This window comes from Gavialis gangeticus, unplaced genomic scaffold (assembly GCF_001723915.1).
Source record: "Gavialis gangeticus isolate Ggan-Ray unplaced genomic scaffold, GavGan_comp1, whole genome shotgun sequence".
NCBI classification, from domain to species: Eukaryota; Metazoa; Chordata; order Crocodylia; family Gavialidae; genus Gavialis; species Gavialis gangeticus.
In genome coordinates, this window is record NW_017729032.1 from 248768519 (window position 1) to 248788382 (window position 19864).

The window sequence follows — 19864 nt, forward strand, 5'->3', positions numbered from 1 at the left end:
ATAACTCCTGCAAGATGGAGGAACACACATCTGTACTCACTTTAGAATAGAAGAGACAGAGGCCTGGTACATCCTCTCGGGTGGGAGAGAGAGGCTGCTTGTATAGCCCCTCGGGTGCAGACAGAGGGGACCTTAGTTCTCCACCTCTAGTGGGGCAAAGGACGGCATGTATCCTTTTACTTAGTGTGTCTAGGTAAAGAGCATTCCCAAGAGAGGGAGGAGGAAAGCCTGGCATACCACAAGCAGCAAGAGAGAAGCCTTCTGCAGGATAAAGAGCTGGATGAGATTCTGCAGTGCAATGGCCAGAGAGGATCTGAAAAATGGATTCTCCTGTTATGAAGCACAGAGCGTAATTGGAGAGCTGGCAGCTGGCGGTTTTGCAAGATGCAGCCCATGGGCTCCTCATTCTAATCTTAGAATGGCATGTTCACTGCTTCCTGTGGACTACAGCAAGAACCTCTCCCTCCCTCACATGCACAGTAGAGAGTCTACTCACAGTGCATTTTACCCAAGAAAGGGGAAGTGCTTGGGGACATTTCAGCTTTTGCTTTGCACTTGGAGCCTTGAGGAGATCTGGAGAAAGGGAGCCAAGTTTTCAGGCTGAAACTCAGGAGGTATGGACAACAAAGAAAAATAGCCACAAAAAAGCTGCTATGTCCTCCTGGGCAGATGAAATCTGGGTTAAGGCAGAGTGCTGAGGATGGAGCACCCTGACCTGCTGAGATTACAAGTGTGTGCATGTGAGGACAGCCAGGTCCTGTTAAGACAAAGTGAAGTTCAGAAAAATGGCTGCTTCATAGATCTAAAGTCTGATGGCTACATTGGGCACCACAGGTCCTGCACTTTTGGTGCAACCCCCAAACCTGTGTCAAACTTAGTTGAAACTTGCCTGTATTGCATGTAGCGAACAGCTTGAGATCTGTGTGGCAGAACATTTCCCACATTGTAAGGCTGATTGCTTTTTCTAGTGATAGCCCACCCCAGGTGGCTCTGCAACTCCTCCTTCTCTTCTATGTCTCATTCTTCACTCCCAGCTATATCCAGCATGTGGCCTCTCCACTATACAGGACCAACCTGCAGCTGCAGCTCCTCCCAGATGAGTCATCATTTATCAGAGGCATTGATCTTAGCCATCTTGCTAGCCATTCCTCAGCAGTTCCTCTCACTGTTTCTCCCTTAGCTCTCTGCCTCTTTCCAATGACTCTTTTCTTTTTGGAAAGACAAAGGGATGGGAAGGAGGTCACTTGGACCCTACTGGGAGGTTTATTGAGAGGAGAAAGCTTACCTGGGCTCTTATGGAGGAGACAGACCCTTCTTTGAAAAGCAAACAGTGATATTGCTGACAAAACTGAAAGGATGCTGTTGGAGGATTTTGGTGTTAGTGAGAGGAGGTGGGGAACATGCTGGAAGGACTATCTATATGTGTTTTTAAGGCAAGATGCTCCTTAACCAAAACTGTCTTGCACCATAATGCCGTAGCTCAGAACCCGATCCAAATGTGAAGCAACACTCAGGCTGCTTCTCAGTTTAACCCAATTTCTGTCCAAAAGACAGTTATCTAAGGAACGAACTTTCCACTGTACGCTCTTAAGTTTCTACTGCTAATTCTTTCACTATGCCCTACCCTATTTTAAAAGCCAAAGTCCCATCTTTGGGCTTCTGGAAACCTGAGCTCTCCCTCTGCCTGTCAGCTGTGCCAAAGGGGCAATGCCAGTAGCTCAACCCACAATTCCTTCTAAAAGGAACATTGGCAAGGGAGAGGAAAAAATCTGGGGGGCAGGAGAGGGCTTCTGTTAGCCACAGAAATGTGTGTCCTTCTAGAAACAGCTTTAGTGGGACTTTCCTAGCTAAACAGAAGTGTGAGTGGGCAGGGGGAGGTGGTATAGGTATAGTATTAAGAATGGTGGACTGAAATGTGATATTCTCATAGATGTGGGCTGTACGCTGGAAATCTCCCTATTGTCTGGATTTTATGAGGTTCTGCTGAAAAGGCTCAGGATGAGGAAGTTAATTAATTATTCGCTGTTTGCCCAGTTTTGTTTTTACTGATACCAAATTGTGGCGCTAAAGAAAGAAGATTTTGGTTCCATAGACTCCTGATTCCTTGGTTTTTCAGTGGTGTCTGATGATACATCTACAGCAAAAGAAAACAATACATGAGGTGAGGTGGCTGGGGCATTAGGCCATGGCAGAAGTTGATCAAAACCTCATGATGGAGTTTCCCTATTTTCAGCCTGACAGGGGGTGTTTGTGTAGGGGGTGGTGTGGCTTCTCATAGCCTGACATCTCTTTGAAAGGTGAGATACAAGGAGAGAATGGACAACAGTAACTCACTCACACAAACCCCTCAAGCTGAGCTGAGATATTGGGTGCAATGGCTTCTTTCATCCATCTCCGTACAAAAGAGTCAGTGGGAGGGAAGGCCCTTCAGAACCAGATCCCTCTGCGCCATCCCATCCTCTACCTCCATCATAACTGAAACTTTTGGGAGAGAAGTCTCTTATGCTCTAATCCTATCCACCCACTGCTGGAGAGAGACAGTGAAGGGAGAGATTTGGATACAATTTTTTTTTTTTCTCACTCAAGTGAAGAACTGGAACAAGATCTTCAGCTGGAAAAGAAAGGCTTCCTCATACATTACCAGTGCCCAGAATTGCTGAAATCCCACTAAGAATGCTAAGGAAATGTTAACATATTAATAGGCCACATTTTCATGGGTAGTTTGTTCGCAGACCATCTATTTGACATCTGACAGCAGTGACTCTGAGCTGTCAGTCGACGAATGACATGTACAAATGACTCTTATACTTGGTAATTACTGACTTAGATTCATCCCAGCCTTCCTGCTTTCTGTGCTTTTGCGACTTGGACATGTAACATCTTCTGTTTTTTCAGAATCGACCAGCAGTGACCAGTGCAGAGGTAGAGAAATCAGCATCCCCATCAGTGGCTCAGTTAGCAGAAAGGTTCAAAGAGCAAGCAGCTGCCGTTTCTGGAAAGGAGGTAAGGAGTGATATGGCCTCCTAGGTAAGAAAGCCAGGATATGGGAGACTTGTCCTGCCCACAGAAGGTGAGGAACCAGAGTGATCCATGCATAAAAATGTCTTGATTTCACATGGCATTTTTCATTCTAAAGAATCATAAAATACTTCAGAGAGTGTGATGCAAACTAGGAACACTTTATTCCATGCCAACACTTTAGCATGCTTAGGCCAGCTGTCACTATGAGAAGTCTATTGCTAGCTTGCATTTGTGTCATATGCCCTGGGGACACTGAAGAGCCTAATAAGATGCCTATGGGTTCTTCAGTAATAGCTGGCATTGATGCATGGTGCACATATGCTGCCTAACTCTGTGCTTTTTTGGGGTACTTAATAATCAGAAAACATGATTTTACCAGCCAAATATCTGACATTTATGGCATGGAAAAGGAACTCCAGGTAGCGGAGTGTCCAATGGCAGACTTGGTAGCTGAGAAGCTAGCACTCTTCTTACTAGCAGCTTTCCATCACTCTGTTAAAACAGTGATAGGTGCCCTTTGAAAGACAGATAGATGTTGCTCTCAAATAGCTCTCTGACTTCGGTAAACAAAGTTTACCTCTTAATTTCAATCTGGGCCTAACTAACCAATTCCAGTGTTCTGAAGTCTTAATTAGCAGTCACTGTTGAATTAAAACCCCCCTCACATTTTGCAAAGCAAACACTTTCCAGGCTTTCCATATTTCCTTTAGATATGTATCCTCCTCTAACAGCAAGAAACTGACATCTCATTTGCATTTAAATAAATAAGGCACATATAGTCTCCTGTTTGGCTGCAGATACTTGACCCAGCTGGGACAGAGATTCTAATCTGAAGACTGAATTTGACATATGCAAGATAGATTATGACTGAACTTGGAAGAAAATAATAGTACCAACAGAAGTAAAAGCAGTAGTCTATAGGAGTGCTAGACAGTATAGTCTGGCTTTGCAGGAAAGGCAGTATCTCTTTTAATTGTGAGGTACTTACTGTGTGACTTGTGTCCTAACAAGGCCTGTATTGACTCAATATAAAGGAGGACATGGGAGCTAGTTAAAGCTCCCCTGTGCCATCATTTCCAATCAATAAGTAACTGAGTAAAAATGGCTTTGTTTTATTTCCTGTTCCAAAAGACATAAGGAACTTGAGGTTCCTGAAGAAGGGTGTTTGTGCTCGAAAGCTTGCAAAGAACTTTCTTCCAATTATTTAGCTGGTTTAATAAAAGATATCATATCTACCTAGATAACCTTGCCTGCCTATAGGCAACTTGAGGCAGGAACATTGGATACTTGTGATCCAGGCTTGCTTCACTGAGACCAGGCAGCGAGGTAATGAGGTTTGTTAGACAACTAAAGGCTGACGAATTTATTTTTGACTCTAGACCCCACAGTTGGCTTTAACCTGCCCCTGAGAAGGCAAGGAAAGTCTAAAAACTTCTGGCTGCTGATAGGCCTTCTATGGCAGGGGGAGAGAGCCCCCTCCTACCAACCATATACATACTTTTTAAACAAAGGTGTTATTTAACAAAACTACATGCTGCTAATTGATTGCCTCTGCATTTTCTCTTTCTCATACAACAACCTGCTTCCTTCTACTGCCAAGTTCAGTTTAGCATATCACAATGCTGGGGCTGCCATAATACTCACTGGACACATCTACATGAGATGTAAACTGTGCAGTAACCTAATAACACTGCGCAGTAGCATGCTGGGCAAAAACAGTGCTAATACCCTACTGTGTAGTAGTATTAAGTTACTGCACAGTAAGCCTCACTAAATAGCCATGCACCAGCACTACTGTACAGTAGCATGAGTTACTGTGCATTGATTAGTTTCTTGGTTAACCAAAGTACTAAACTTAATGTGCAGTAACTACGGTGCATTAATGAATGTGTAGACACAACCACTGTTGCCCATCCCCATTGGGCAACAGTGGGGATGGGCAACTCAATATCCAGCCTGATATTGAGTTCTGTCTGTCAGACTTAGCATGGAGGACATTAATGGGGACCTATGGAGTATCACTACAATAATACAACATGGCATTGCAGTGTTACAGTATATGTCAGGTCCACAGTGAATTGGTATGGAATGACACTGTTTCAGCTTGATTACACTGCCACAGGGTATTGTGGTTTGCTGATACAGCTTCTACATTGAAAATCATGAGGCACAAGTTTGTCACACCAGACAGAATTCTGAAAAGCATCCAACTCTTTGAAAGGGGAAGGTGCCACAATCTAATTTCCACATCCCTGGCCATCAGGAGGTGAAAATTATGACAAAATTCCCTAAATATTTCACCACCTTGGTAACTTGCCAGAGGGTCACAAAACTGCTGTGAAGTACAGAAGATTTAATCTGACATTTCCAATAAAGGGGAATATGTCATTCCAATCAAGATGGAGCACTTTACCCAGGCTTCAGGTTCCTTGCATGGACACGACTGTGTAACTGAGAAGCTGGAGTTTTGGAGAGACTGTGCTAATGCTAAATGCTAATAATGTGCTAAGCATTTCCTTATTCTTAGCATAAACTAGATTTTTTTTCCAAAAACCCAAGCAGGTTCAGACTAATCGGAGTTAGAAAACATACTCTTCACTCCTGAGTCACTTACCACAACTGAGACCTGGCGGGGTCTGTATGCTGTACCTTTCTCTAAAAGGTCAGTGGGGCTGTGAGCCTTTGGTCCCCAGAATACATCACACACAGAATAATGAGATGGCGAGTGAATTAAGTAGGAACCTGAGACCCATTAGAAAGAAGAAGCCTTAGTAATACATAGAGACAAGAGAGGAAGAAAGAAAAGAAATTACAAGCTGTTCTAATGGGGGCTTTCCAACAGGATGCTCATTAGAGCTCGTGGGAGCCCTGGAAACATCTCCACCCTTCATTGCTTCCTGTCAGGCCCTCTGTTCACATAGAACCAGGAGATTGTTTCATATCCCATAAATTGGGTGATATAACAAAAGGAGTCCATGTTCCTAAAACTAGATGGGGTTTTATTAAGAGAGCTATTTATGGAGATGCTGGAGTGCAGCTAGCACTCTAGCCGTGTGCATGAAGACTGACTTCCTGATTCCTCCTCCAGACTCTTCCTTGTGGCAACCTAACATGCGACTGCCATGTGGATTTCTATGGTAATTGCCCTCCAGCACCTGAGTTTCACCCCTTCCTTTGTCACTCACCTAGCTGTTTCTCTCTTCAGGTACCAACCAGTAGACCAACCAGGAGGAAACCACCATGCTCCCTTCCCTTACACATCCACAAAGTGGAGGCAGGCCAAAATAACGAGCAAGTAAGTATCAATGTCATTAAGGAGTTTCCTTTTCCATCCACAAAAAATACCCTGCATATAATCTGCTGTTCCTTGCTGCCTTCCCACCCCTGCTGTCCACATTCATGTCCCAGTTCTGCTTATAAATTGCTCTCTTTCTGAGCACAGCTCCAAAGATTCTACCTGATATTCACATCTCAGGCTCTTTAGAGCAGGGACTGGCATGTATAGGGAGGGACCTACTTAATTTGCACTTTCGTGGATTTTGCGGAAACTACAAAATCCAGGATTGTCTGCAAAATCCACAAAATCAACACAACAGCAAACGTAACAAAAATATTCTGGTTTCCCGGTGAGTATCAGTGGTCTTCGCTGCCAGGAGGGAAAGGCACCAGCTAGTGGGGCAGCACAAAGGGCAGAAGACAGAATTGCAGCTGCCCGTTCGTCCCTCCTTCCACCCTCAGCTGGGGCCTGTCAACCAGTCAGCACCGCGGGAGGGGGTGGCATGAAGGACAGCCAGCAGTCACGATAGTGACTGCCCCCACATCCTTCCTCCCCACAACAGGGCCTCTCTGCCAGTCAGTGCCGAGGGGTGGGGCTGCTGCAAAATTGGCTCTATGTGCTGCAAGCAGGCCATGAAAAACCCTTTGCCTTGCCACAATTTAATTAAGTCCCTTGCCATGTGTCATGTTTTTACAGCATATAACACAATGAGAACTGACCTGGTTGTAGCCTTAGATGTTATTGCAATATAAATAGTAATGTTTCTGCTTGTGGATTCTTTCCTCATTCTTGACCCAGTGTTTTAAAAAGGTGGGCACATGTGTAGTTTAGCCAGAACCAAAAATATCCCTTCAGCTCCACTAAACAAGTAGCTCATAAAACATTTTCATGAATGTGAAACCATTGCTACCATCTGCGAGGAATGTCAGTTTTATGCCCATCTTACAAGGTAGGGAAGTGACCTCAAAGGTTAAATATCTTGTCCAAAGCTGCATACACAGAGTACAGTGCTAGGAATAGAATCCCAAAATCTCCAATCTTACCTGGTCAATTGTATTACACCCCCTACCTCATACGTGCCAGTCAGAAGGGAGAATATTGCCTATTCCCACCAGTGATGCATGTATGTGCATGTATAGGATACGGATCAGTTTGCTACCTGCTTTTGATAATCTTCCTCATGTGGCATTATATTACTCCACGCATCCTCTCCTCTCTCTTTGTTCTGGAATGCTCCTTCCCCTACAGATTTAGATAGTTGGACAAGGAGCTGGGAAAGTGGAGAGCAGCCTTTCTTGTGAGGATCCCCTCTTACTTCCTCAGATCTCTCTGGCTTCGTCCTGGCTTCAGAGCTTTTTCTTTCCTCATCTGGCTTATTTTGGTCTTTTCTCATTTATTTCCAGAAGCCATCTCCAAATGCGGGTCCACTTCCCAAGGTCAAGGTGAAAAGCTCTCCCATGATTGAAAAACTGCAGGTAGGTGAGGGATGCTGTCATCCTCATTGCTGTAATTAAACTGAATAGCACTTCACATGGTTATGACTGTAGGACTCCTTAAAAGCTTGTCACTTGCCTTTTTTTTTTTATACCCAAAATAACTCACAAATTTACCCAGCATTTGTTACCTCCTTGTATCTATCCATAGCACCTGTGTGTATGCTGGTTGGGACAACTACTAAGCTGAGTGCTTTTTGATATATGGCCTGTTAATGCCAGCTGGCACTCCTAGAATGTGATCCTCCTAGTAGTGCCTATGTAATGCTGCCTGAGACCTCTGCTAATACAAGTCTGCTCATAGCAGTGTCCTATTAGTATTGCCAAGGACACCAAAGCATGCAAACTTTTATTAATAGCAGTTTACAGGGACGACTCCAGAGTGGGAGCTTTATTACAGTTGCAAACTAAGTTACTTCTGTGGTATTCTCTTGTTAAATATAGTGTTCATTCAGAGGGCTCAAGAATGCCCACAGCTAGAACCTTTAGGTGCGGCATGGGCAAGGATAGAGAAACTGGTTTAAAACTCCTAGCTATAATAAGTTGACTGATCTGTTCACAGCCTCTCCTAATGGCAAGCCTCTGTAGACATGTTTGCTTGGCCAGGACATTGGAAAATCCCTTAGTCTCAGGATGGCACAAGAGTAATCCAGAGATCAAGCTGTTTCTGCAGGACAAGTGTCCAAGTCATAACTTCCCCACATGGAATTGTTTGTTGACAGTATCACCAGGAGAAACAGAAAGCCAACAGCTAAAATGTCTGTGTTCCTGAGAAGTTTAGCACTATCTCTGTTAAGAGCAAGGGCTCCCCCGGGTGGCTACTGAATGATCCTACTTGTGTCTGTTCTGTTCAGTTCATTTCTGCCAGGGGGAAATTTGGGTGGTAGAATACAATACTTGAAGAAGGAAGTTTATTATAAGAACTTATTTTCTTTGCAGGCCAATCTGGCATTTGCTCCAGCTGTGCTGCTTCCAGGTACATCTCCAAAGAGTCCAGGTCTGAAAGTCATGCCGTCTCCATTTAGCACTCCCCCTTCAACTCCCAGCAGCCCAGGTATTCAGTCCCGTTCCAGCGAGTCAGATGAAGCACCAGTTAGCTTTGATCAACCACCAGAGGGCACTCACCTGCAAAACTATAACAAGGTAAAGTGTCTGCTGGCTTTCTCAAGTCCAGGAGGCCAAGGCCATTTTATTCCTGGGAATGGAACTGGAACAGTCTAGTCCTGTCTTGAAAGAATGTTTTTATAGCCAAAAGAGGAGTTCAGTGCTTCTACCTTTAATGCTGGGTTTTTGGGTGTAGCTGTGTTGGTCTAAGGACATAGGCAGGCAAGGTTCTTTGAGTAGATGTGATATGTTTTATTAGACCAGCTGAGTAGTTGGGGAAAAGTTCTTAGCAAGCTTTTGGGTGCAGTCATCCTTCTTCAGGAATTGGGAGTCTCTGCTGTTCACCAGACTGCTGGACCAGCAGAGACTCCCGATGCCTGAAGAAGAGTGACTGCGCCCAAAAGCTTGCTAAGAACCTTTTCCCAACTACTCATTTGGCCTATCTTTAATGAGCCTCTGACTGTAGTTCAGGGGGCTTTCTTCTCTGCCTATATTTAAATTTATTTTATTAGACCAACAAAATAATTGGGAATAATGTTAGGCAAGCTTTTGGGTACAAGGTGCTCTTCCTCAAGTCTGTGAAAGAAGCAGATACAGCCTAAACTAAATACCAGTTAAAACAATAACTTTTGTTTAACATCATTATGTAAAAGGAACTAATTAAAGAAAGGGAAAAGGGCCTGTGGAACAAAAAACAGATATCAGAAGTAGCAACAGAACAAATAAAGAGCTACTTACATAGCTAGACCTAAAGAAGGGGACAGGGTGGAGGCTGTGGAGTACACAGAGGTTAACAGAGAAAGCAGGTAAATTGTAATGAGCCATAAAACGATTGTCTGTGTTAAGTCCAGTAAAGCTGTTAATTTTGTTTCTTGTTCCCTGAACCATTAACAACACTGCAAGACTACTTGAAGTCTTCCCCACCGGTGCTTCCTAAATATTAACTTCAGGCAATCCCCATGTAAATCAGCTTCAGTATAGAAATAACTAAGACATACAATGAAAATTACCCTTAAATAGAATTCCATGGACAACAGATTCTAATTGTCTTCAGGTGGTGAAGGAGCATGATTCACCCACTTCAAGTGAGAATGAATTGGATTGATCTTACATTTGCACACAACATTATATCAAATTAAAGGACAAAAGCCAAGTTGTGCAATGAATTAGTACATTTTTAGGGTGACTGTATGGCACTGCAAGCCGAATACAGCAAGATATTCTGCATTGTATTTATTTTGTACCTGGTTTTTACAGAAGTTTGGCCCATGGATATTCAACAGCATAATTGCTATATTATTTTATTATCAGCAAAAAATGAGTGAAAATTGACGGGTGGCATTTTCCAAGTGGTGCTTTAACTTTAATAAGGGGTGTCTTGACTCTAACAAGAGGTACCTTGAGTCTAAAAAGGTTGAGAACCGCTAGCTTAACTTCCATCTGAGCAGGAGAGGCTATATTGCATCCTGGCATCTCTTGTCCCTGCAAGCTACAACTCTATTGAAATGACAATACCTGATCAAGTTTATTCCAATTTAGTACAGTCCTTAGATTTCTGGCTAGCTGCAAATCCTGCTGTCATTTGAGAAAAGTTGGGTTCTCCAAGACATAGCAGAATATGAGAGGGTCCTACAGATTTGGACTTGGAGTGAGTCTGTAGCTTCTGATTCTCTGTGGATTATCAGGCTACAAAGAAAAGAAATTTCTTTATCCTCTCCTACCATTTGACTGCCAAAAATAAAATTGCTGTGCTTCTAAATCAATTTCCTGCAAGTGAGCACCTGCATAATGAATCTACAGTCCTCAGGTCCAAATTTGTGTGTGTCCAGGTTCACTCATGTAAATTAGCTAATACAGTGTGAATTAGGATGATGATTACTGCTTCTTTGGAAAAGCAAAAGGGCGGTGACTAGGAGAACTGGTGTCTGGGTAACCAGCACTGCACTCACTGACACAGCTTAGATAATTTAGTCTCTGCATTTCCTGTAATCAGGTGCGGACAAGAGGATCAATAAAGCGGAGACCTCCCTCCAGGAGATTCCGAAAGTCTGGAAGTGGTGAAGAGTTAGGGGCAACGGTTTCATCTCAAGAAAATGGTGCAAAGGAAGAGAATGGTGATGAGGTGTTTGCACCCAAGGGTAAGACAGATGAGCCAGGAACAGAAAGCAAAGCAATGGAGAAACAGATTGGATCTGATGAAAATTCTCCATCAAGGAGAAGATCCTTCAGGACAGAAAGTAAAGATGAGAGAGAAAAGCAAGCAGAGGAAACAGCCCCTTGCAAGAGCAGCACAGAAGAGGAAACAGTGACACATTGCAAGAGCAGCACAGGAGAGGAGGAAGGGAAATCAGACAAGAGAAACACTGAGACCTTGTGCCAGGTGGCTGTGGAAGACAAGGAAGAGAAGGTGTGCAAGAGCACTGTGGGGGAAAAGGAGGATGACAATGTCTGTGAACCCAATAAAAGGGACAAAGAAAAGGAAGAGGTGGAGAAGAAGGAAGTTGAGAGCACTGATACACAGGAAAAATCAGACATCCAGGAAAAGGACTCAGAGCCCGGGACACTGCAGCTGGCAGCAGACACAGACACCGCCAGTGAGAAGCCCAGTGTGACACCAACACAAGAACTGGGCACTGAGTAAATATGATGCAGGTGAGGTGGTTCACCACAGCAATTGGGCATAGAATCATAGAAAATTAGGGTTGGAAGGGACCTCAGGAGGTCATCTAGTCCAACCTTCTGCTCAAAGCAGGACCAGCCCCAACTATCTCATCCTAGCCAAGGCTTTGTCTAGCCGGCTCTGAAAAACTTTCAAGGATGGAGATCCCACAGTCTCTCTAGGTAACCTATTCCAGTGCTTTACTACCTTCCTTGTGAGAGAGTTTCCTCACATCTAACCCCAACTTCGCTTCAGCTACTTGAGAAGATTGCTTGCTGTTCTGTCATCTGATCTGCCACCAGTGAGAACAGTCTAGCTCCATCCTCTTTTGAACCCCTTTCAGGTAGCTGAAGGTTGCTGTTAAATCCCCACTCAGTCTTCTTTCCTCCAGACTAAATAAACCCAGTTCCCTCAGCCTGTCCTCCTCCTAAGTTACGTGCTTCAGCCCTGAACCGTTTTCATTGCCCTTTGCTGGACTCTCTCCATTTGTCTACCTCTTTTCTGTAGTGGGGGACCCAAAACTGGACACAGTTCTCCAGATGTGGCCTCATCAGTGCTGAATAGAGGGAAAGAATCACTTCTCTCAATCTGCTGGCAATGTTCCTACCAATGCAGCCCAGTATGCCATTAGCCCTTGGTGACAAGGGCACACTGCTGGCTCATATTTAGCTTATTGTCCACTGTGACCCCCAGGTCAAATAATACCTGGGAGTTACACAAAATGGCAGTGTCATTATTTCTGTTTCCCACTGGTGCTTCATAGATATTAACTATGGCCAATCCCAGTATGAATCAGTTTCCATATAGGAACACCTAATGAAGATAATCAAAGCATGAGATGTGGCAATGACAGAGATGGCGTGTTCAGCACAAGGAGAAAATATTGTTCTAGTTATGTGAAGAAAGAGGGAGACATACTGACCCATGACACTCTGCTCAGCTCCACAGCATTTTTAAGGCAGTGTGGTGGAAATCCCCCCCTACAGAAACTACACTGTGCATTTAGATTTCTACTTGCTTATTAAAAGGGACACTTCCAGGAGACACTATCAGCCATCAACATTCCCAGTCCATGGTTATTCACTGAGCCAGGCACCTCCTTAGAGGTTTTTAAGGCCTGGCTCTACAAAGCCCTGGCTGAGATGATCTAATTGGGGCTGGTCCTGCTTTAAGCAGGGAGTTGGACTAGCTGACCTCCTGAGGTCCCTTCCAGCCCTAGTTTTCTATGATTCTATGATCAAAAACAGGCATCTACCGCTTGAAGTAGAGAACTTCCACTAGACACTAGGGCTTGTGTTATGAAACCTCTTACCTGGCCTTTAGTCACTGAAGGGCAAACATAATTACATGTGCCTTCCCCCAGAGTATAGTAATGCCCCCTGCATGCTAGTTATTACATAGTTATCTTGCTGAAAAGAAAACCCAGCAACATGAGATCCCTATCTGTCCCCATCTGGGTTTCCGCTTGTCCTAGTTTTTGATGATCCGTCTCACTCTGTGGGGTCTAATCTGGGTCTTGAAGGGAACCAGAATGGAGCTGAATAAGAAAGTGTAATTGGAAGGCCTTGGTTACCACTCTCCAATTCAAATACTGACTCGGATTAGACTATGAGAGCTAGGAAACTTGGGCTGAGTGCTTGGGCTTACTTATAGCATGAAAACCATAAAAGAAGCCCAAGGATAAAGGACGGCTCAGAGGGCACCCAGATTCTAGACTTTCCTAGAGCGCTTAATGAATTGTAACGTATGTTTATATCATTACTTTCCTTGATGTGTTTTATCATTCTCCTTTTCTTTAAAGGAAGAAAAAATCAGGACACAGGAGACATCTGAAGAGGAGCCAAAAAGTCCAATTAAGGTGTAGCTACTGGAGGACCTTCCCTGCCAGAACAGCAGAATATGAATAACATGAAGGATCTAGAAGCAGCCGAGAGACCTGTGACCCAACACTGGTTCACTGCTCTTATGCCATAATGCTCTATGGGAGAAGGAAAGGCTGGAATGAAGATGGCTTTTTATCATGGCAGGCTTCACCAGCTGGCTCTTCTTGGGTACATTCAATCACTTTAAAATAATGTCCGGACTGGAGACTTAATACATACTTATCTTGGACCCAGCAAACATCACTGTGTCTGGGTCTGTTATTTTCCATTACTGCTGAGCTCCAAATTTTGTTTTATTCTCTGTTTCAGTCTTAGATGCAGTTTATCAGTTTCAGACATAGAAAAGTTGTGCCTATTAAATAGCTTCTTTTGAAATATTTTTCAGTTTTCAAACATAAGTAAATAATGTTTTAAAAACAGGGAAAATATATAAATATGTTATATGGCAGACGTGAACCCTAAATATGGAGAAGAGCCTTCTGAAATTGTTTATAAAGCCTCTTTGATGAATTTTCACTTGGACCAGCATTAGGGTGGCCAATCTGCACTTGAAACATCTTATTACTAACATCCAACAGCTACTCTTAACAAATGTGATCTAATTCTTTGGTGTTTTTTAGTGTTGGTGAAAAGTAGCATCTAAAAAACTTGATCCAGAGAACATAAGTCCTGTAATAGAAAATAACAACAAAAGCTCATTAGCCCATCAATGTGCTTCGATCCTAACTGAGTAGGACCGGTATAAATGTATCTTCATAGCTTATTCTACCTAAGACTTCCATTCTGAGACTTCCCACATGTGGCTAATTAGTACTGATTTTTTATGACATGGACAATAGTTTGCGAGACCTGAACTGAAACAACCTACACATTTCATATAAGCCAGTAAAGCCCTTTTGAATGGGTGAATTTCACTTAATATGGCCCAAGCTGGATGTGAACTTGGTGAATTTTCATCCCTTTAAAAATTATATATAAGAATGTTTCTTAAGAACTCTTAGAGGAAGAGTTTAAAAGGATTTGGCAGTAGAAGTATTTAGGTAATGTGATGCTGAGAACCACATAGGTTCTCAAAGGAAGCATTTAGGTCTCTGCTAAATACTTCTGAGGCCTAGCTGGCTCAGAAGATGAATAGTGGCTGAGCTGTGGAACCATTTATCTCTCAGTTGCATTTACTATCTATTGGCCTTCATGAAATGAGTTGGAAGCATGTCTCGGTTCCATACCCAGTAGACAGGTGTTCACATAACTACAGTATAGCTACAGCACACGGTTTGATGATACTACCAACCAAAGAGTAAGAGAGGCCAAAGTCTGAAAGGGCCATAATGACTGAGCCCCCTCTCCTCTTTGAAGGGGACACTTCAGGTCAGGACTCGGGACACACTGGCAAGGGAAATACTGAAGAAAGCTTGCTTGGCTGCTGCTTGTGCTGCACCTTTTTTGTGAACAGACACCTGTATAAGATCTCTGGGGAATGGTCATCAATCTATTCTATGTCTCTATAGCACTGACCACAATGTGGCGCAGAATAAGTGTTGAACAAGGGTGCTCATTACTGGGGCTCCAAGGCTTTCCAGTTAGGCCAGTAATAACCTACAGTCTCAAAGGATGTCACCTTTCACCAGTACTGAATTCACAAGATGACAGATTGATTCATGATCCTTTTTACTACACCCTGCTTTCCATCTTCCCAAATGAAAGCACTAAGAGACTGTCAATTTAAAGCCAGTGGGAAGTGATTGGTCTCACCCCTTGTGCCTAGGTTTCTCAGTATTTGCAACCACCACAACCTCTTTGAGCCATATCACGATGCATCATTGCCTTTGAATATATTTGAATATGTTTGCTTAGGCTTGTGCTGCAAGCCAGGCTGAATTATAACTGTAACATTTCTGTTCTCAGAAGAGGTATCAGGATGTCTGTATAATTGTGCATTATTGTATATGTGCGTAAGCGTGTTTAGAGAATGTGTGTGCTGAACAAGGGTGTGGAATTTGCTCTCCTTCACCTTGAAAATATCATGGGAGAACAAAGGAAATAAAAGAGTGAAACAGAAAAGAAAAATAACTGTATTTAATTCTGGGGAGCTGCAAAAGCCCAAATGAGGATATGTAATGCTGGTAGGGGCAGGCCACAGAAACAGAATACATTGTACCCATCTGGTTTGTAATTTGTAGATGCTGGCTGCTGCCTGCAAGATGCTGAAATTTGTAGCTCAGCAAGATGCTGTGCAGTAGCATTATGTGGCACGAATCATGACGTGACACTGCTGTGCAGTAGTAACGAGCTACTGCACAGTCAGTGTCACCAAGAAGTCATGTGGGGCTAGTACTGCACAGTAACATTGAGTATGCAAGTACTAAATAACTGAGCAGTCAGCGTCTCATGTAGATGCCGCCTCTCTGTAGCAGGTCCCAATCCTGACAGTTGTGACTCAGCTCTTCGTCCTAAGGTCAAAGGTGAAGGTCTTTGGAAGGAAAACTTCAAAGCAGAAGCAGGTATCGTGTCTGCACTGTGCAGCCATTAAGCACTCCATGGTGCTCTAACAGTATAAGTTTACCTTGGAGTAAAATCATCCCTCCACAAACACAGTTGTGTAGTATATATTACATAAGTTACTCTCTATATCCAGCAGGCCACTACTGAAACACCTTTTTCCTGCTGCCTGTCTAGGGCAGTGTTTCGCAAACTTTTTAGACTCAAGATATACCTGAAGACATTTGAGGCACCCCTGGACAGATTCAAAGCACTCCTCAGAAAATGCCAGCTCTTATTTTTCACTTGTTTTTTTACTACAGAAAATTCATAAAGCAATTCTTTTGTTGCAAAGAATTCAGTGAGACCATACAGGGCAGGATGTTTTTAATGCTATGGATTCTTATTTGAAACTTCTGGGTTTATCATGTGAATCCTGTTTGCACACCTAACTGTGCAAACATTATGGCTACGGACACACATTCAAAAAGCCAGAGCCTGAATTGATTCAATCTTTGCAGGTTAGTTTAACCTGTCTAGATTGAACCAATATGCAAGTGAACAGACATTCACGAAATGCAGGCACAAGCCTGCACTGGCTCTAGCCATGTGCCAGTGGGTGCTACAGCATACCCGTGGCTGCAGGGAAGCTGTGCTGGGGGGCATGGCCAACACAGGCAGTACCTCAGAGTGAACTTGCCAGGGAGGGAGTTGAATTCCCCCCTCCCTGTCCCACAGACACAGACCTTTGCCTCAGGGAGCCATGCCACCTGGCATCTGGCCATGCCCCTCCTCCGCTGCTGCAGCAGTGAGGGGGGAGCACACAGAGGACCCTGATTCAGGTCCATGCCGGTGGGACAGGGAGCAGGGAATTCAACCCCCTCTCTGGCCAGTTCACTCTGAGCTACTGCCTGAGCTGGCCATATCCCCACCGCTGGAGCAGCCAGCGGAGACATGCAGGTCTGCACAGGTGGGACAAGTGGGGGGAGGGATAAACCTCTTTCCTGCCCACTTCTAGGGGCCAGTGTCTGGCCAGGCCCCTGCACCTTCCTCTTCTTGCTCCAGGTAGGGAGTGGAGGTGCGAGGCCAGCCCTGCTCTGCTGGAGCAGAGATCATAGCCCAGAGAGCATGCTGGGATGCTGGGGAATTCTGGTTTAACTTAAACCAAGAGAGGGTCCAGGACAGAAGTTGCATAAACCAGTTTGAGCTCAATCAGTTAAGTCTGATACTACATTCAACCAGGTTTATCTCAACCTGGTTTTCGCCATTTTCAAACTGGTTTATGTGCACTGAACTTATGTTCTGTTACAGGTTTAAACCAGTTTCACATAAACTGATTTATGTGTAATGTGTGTCCCTAGCCTATGTAGCACCTTTCAACACCCTTGAAAGGATTTCAGGGCACTCACTCTCAGAGAATCACTGGTCTAGAATAACAGACAGTCATCTTGGGGGAGGAAACAGAGCTGCTCAGTGCCAGCTTGAGGTATTGTAGTGGACGGAACAAATTTACTCCATGAAGGAACCTCCACATATTCTACATCAAAGAGGTGACTCTGATTCTGAGAAGAGCTTGAAGGCAGGTGTGAACAAGACATAATTAAAGCAGGCTATCTCCCCAGCTTCTCCGGAATAGGGCAGACACTATCTCCATACCTCCTACTTAAGAGCAGCTGGGAGATATAGGTATAATCATTTCTAATCCATGGACTGAGGGTCATCATATGCATTGTCACTTCAGTGAACAGAGTTCATTGCATAACAGGGGCTTCTGGCATGCCTCCATTTAGCTCTCTCCTTCAGAACAACTTCCCTGTGTGACACCCTCCCATCTTTCTTAATTGGAAATCTCCGCAACTTCTTTGCCCCCTGTCATACCCCAGGTGCTCTGCATGCTCCCCATTTCCTCTTCCCCATTAGTATTTTCTCTCTCCTTTCTGTATGGAAAATAAGTCATCCAGAATGTTGACCTGTTCTGCACTACTGGGAGATGTGTGAAATAAGATAGAGATATTGTCAGACTGAGAGGTCTTAACTAGTTATTTGATTTCTAGGCAACTGTAGAAGTGCCTTAAGCTCAAATGAACAGCTGGTGGGAATTCCAGGAAGCTGTAGTTTTCCAGTTTTCCCCAAAATAAGTAGGGTTATGCTTATTTGTGCCTAAAACATTCCCTGGTGTAACATTATATCCAGGAAGACAAACACACCAGTGCACTGATTATAAGTTCAGAGAGGTAGTTAACTATTTTAGCCAGAACTCAGGCAGAAGACAGTTTAAAAGGTGCAAATCTACCCTGTCTTCTGCCCCATAAATTTAGCCAGTATAAAGTGCATATTTCCCAGGACTAGACTTTTAGACTTTTTATGGTCACAGTGATGTCTCAGACTCCATAGAAAAGTACATAAATAGTCTTTAAACCCTAGGGTGACAAAAAACCATACCATGAGAAAGGAAATTATGTTATTGTTTATAGTAGTGTTAGTAATGTTGCAGGTATGATGGTCCAAGAATTTTGTGATACTTGAGGATTTTTAGGGTGATCTTTTTTTACTGGACCAACTGCATAGTTGGGATAGAGTTAGACATGGTTTTGAATGCAGTACATTCTTTTCAGGTCTGAGAAGTGAAAACCTGCTTTTAAAAAAAAGGAAGAGTGGGGAGAGGAATTCCTAGGGGTAGCAGACAAACAATTAGCAGAAGAAAAAAAGATGGAAGATGAGGATCTATCAAAAGGCAGGATGGTCATTATCTCCTTTTATTTGTGGAGAGAGCTCAGGAATTGGGTATGTTATAATATCCCATGCAACCAATATCAGTGTTAAATCATTGATTCTTAGTGTCCAGTCAACTTATGTTCCTGAGTTTGCCTTTTAAAGGTGTTAGATACATTTCCCTTGAGCACAAGGGTAGTTAAGTCAGAGAGGGAAAAAGTGTTCTGTGAGAAATGTGCTTGTAATGATGTGTGTCTGTCTTTTATATTTTTTCAGTAAGAGTTCATTCTAGAGCATAGTTGTTGTTTAGTTTTTACCCACATAGTTGCTGGTCCATTGGATCAGGCATATCACCTTTTGGGAAAGGCATGTGTAAGAGCTATCAGTTCTGATGGTTTTGTTACAGGGGTGTTGATTGTAGTAGCAGTGGAGATGTGCCAAGCATTTCTTGCCAAGGCTAAGTTATTGCTAAGCTATTATTTATGTAACAGTGTTGGCATGCATGGTGCTTTAAAGATAAGAAGTGTGGAAATACAAGTTTCCTGGCTAGATCTTCAAATCTCAAGAAAGAAAACACAAACAAGGGAATGTGGAAAGGAATGTAACATGAAAACACAGGGACCAGGCAGTGTAGGCGGTGGAAGGCCAGGGCTAACTGGGCTTAGCCTCCCCAAACTGGGACAGTGACAGCAGCTCCAACGCCTCACTGACAGCGTAGTGCCCTGCCCAGCACCCCCCACTACGCGCTTCTCCACTGCTGTGCACAGCACCAGCGCATGCTGGCCTCTGAACGGCCCTGAGGAAGACAGGGACGGGGTCCCTGCACTGCCCAGCCCCACCCCCCGTAATAATTTCTAGTGCCACTTATGCCAGGCAGTTATGTTTTTCCATGGCACTCTTCTATGGTTTTCTGTTTTGTTTAAACTGAGTTGCGAGCCAGATAGCAAGCTGGGGTGAGGCTCAAGGGCCACTACTGATGGCAGCAGTGTATTTTGACCAGCCTTGGAGCCACTGGTGATGCATAGGGGGTGCACGCAGGTGCACGTGCACCCCCTGCGAGAAGGCACTGTTGACACTGCCAGCAGTGCCCGTGAGTGTTCACTGCTCCCCACATTCTCTGCCGCTGCCAGCACTGTGGCCACCTGCAGGAGCTTCCCCCTTGCCGCAGCCACGCTGCCACCTGCGGGAGCTCACTGTGCCTCCTAGCCTCCAGGGGCATGTGGCATTCATGCTTGGA

At 44.0% G+C, this 19864-nt stretch overlaps 1 protein-coding gene across 2 annotated transcripts in view; it reads left to right on the forward strand.

The window, feature by feature from the left end:
- Positions 1 to 14727, forward strand: part of RCSD1 (RCSD domain containing 1) — a 60640-nt gene extending 45913 nt beyond the window's left edge. The window contains exons 2-7 of one of the 2 annotated variants that reach the window (XM_019525719.1): positions 2896 to 3003; positions 6227 to 6316; positions 7702 to 7773; positions 8731 to 8934; positions 10889 to 11547; positions 13356 to 14727. In XM_019525719.1, coding sequence (XP_019381264.1) covers positions 2896 to 3003; positions 6227 to 6316; positions 7702 to 7773; positions 8731 to 8934; positions 10889 to 11536 — 1122 coding nt within the window. In that variant the 3' untranslated portion in view covers positions 11537 to 11547; positions 13356 to 14727. Of the gene's footprint in view, positions 1 to 2895; positions 3071 to 6226; positions 6317 to 7701; positions 7774 to 8730; positions 8935 to 10888; positions 11548 to 13355 lie in introns of those variants that run through there. The other variant, XM_019525720.1, reaches the window with a different exon arrangement.
- The last annotated feature ends 5137 nt before the right edge of the window (positions 14728 to 19864 follow it).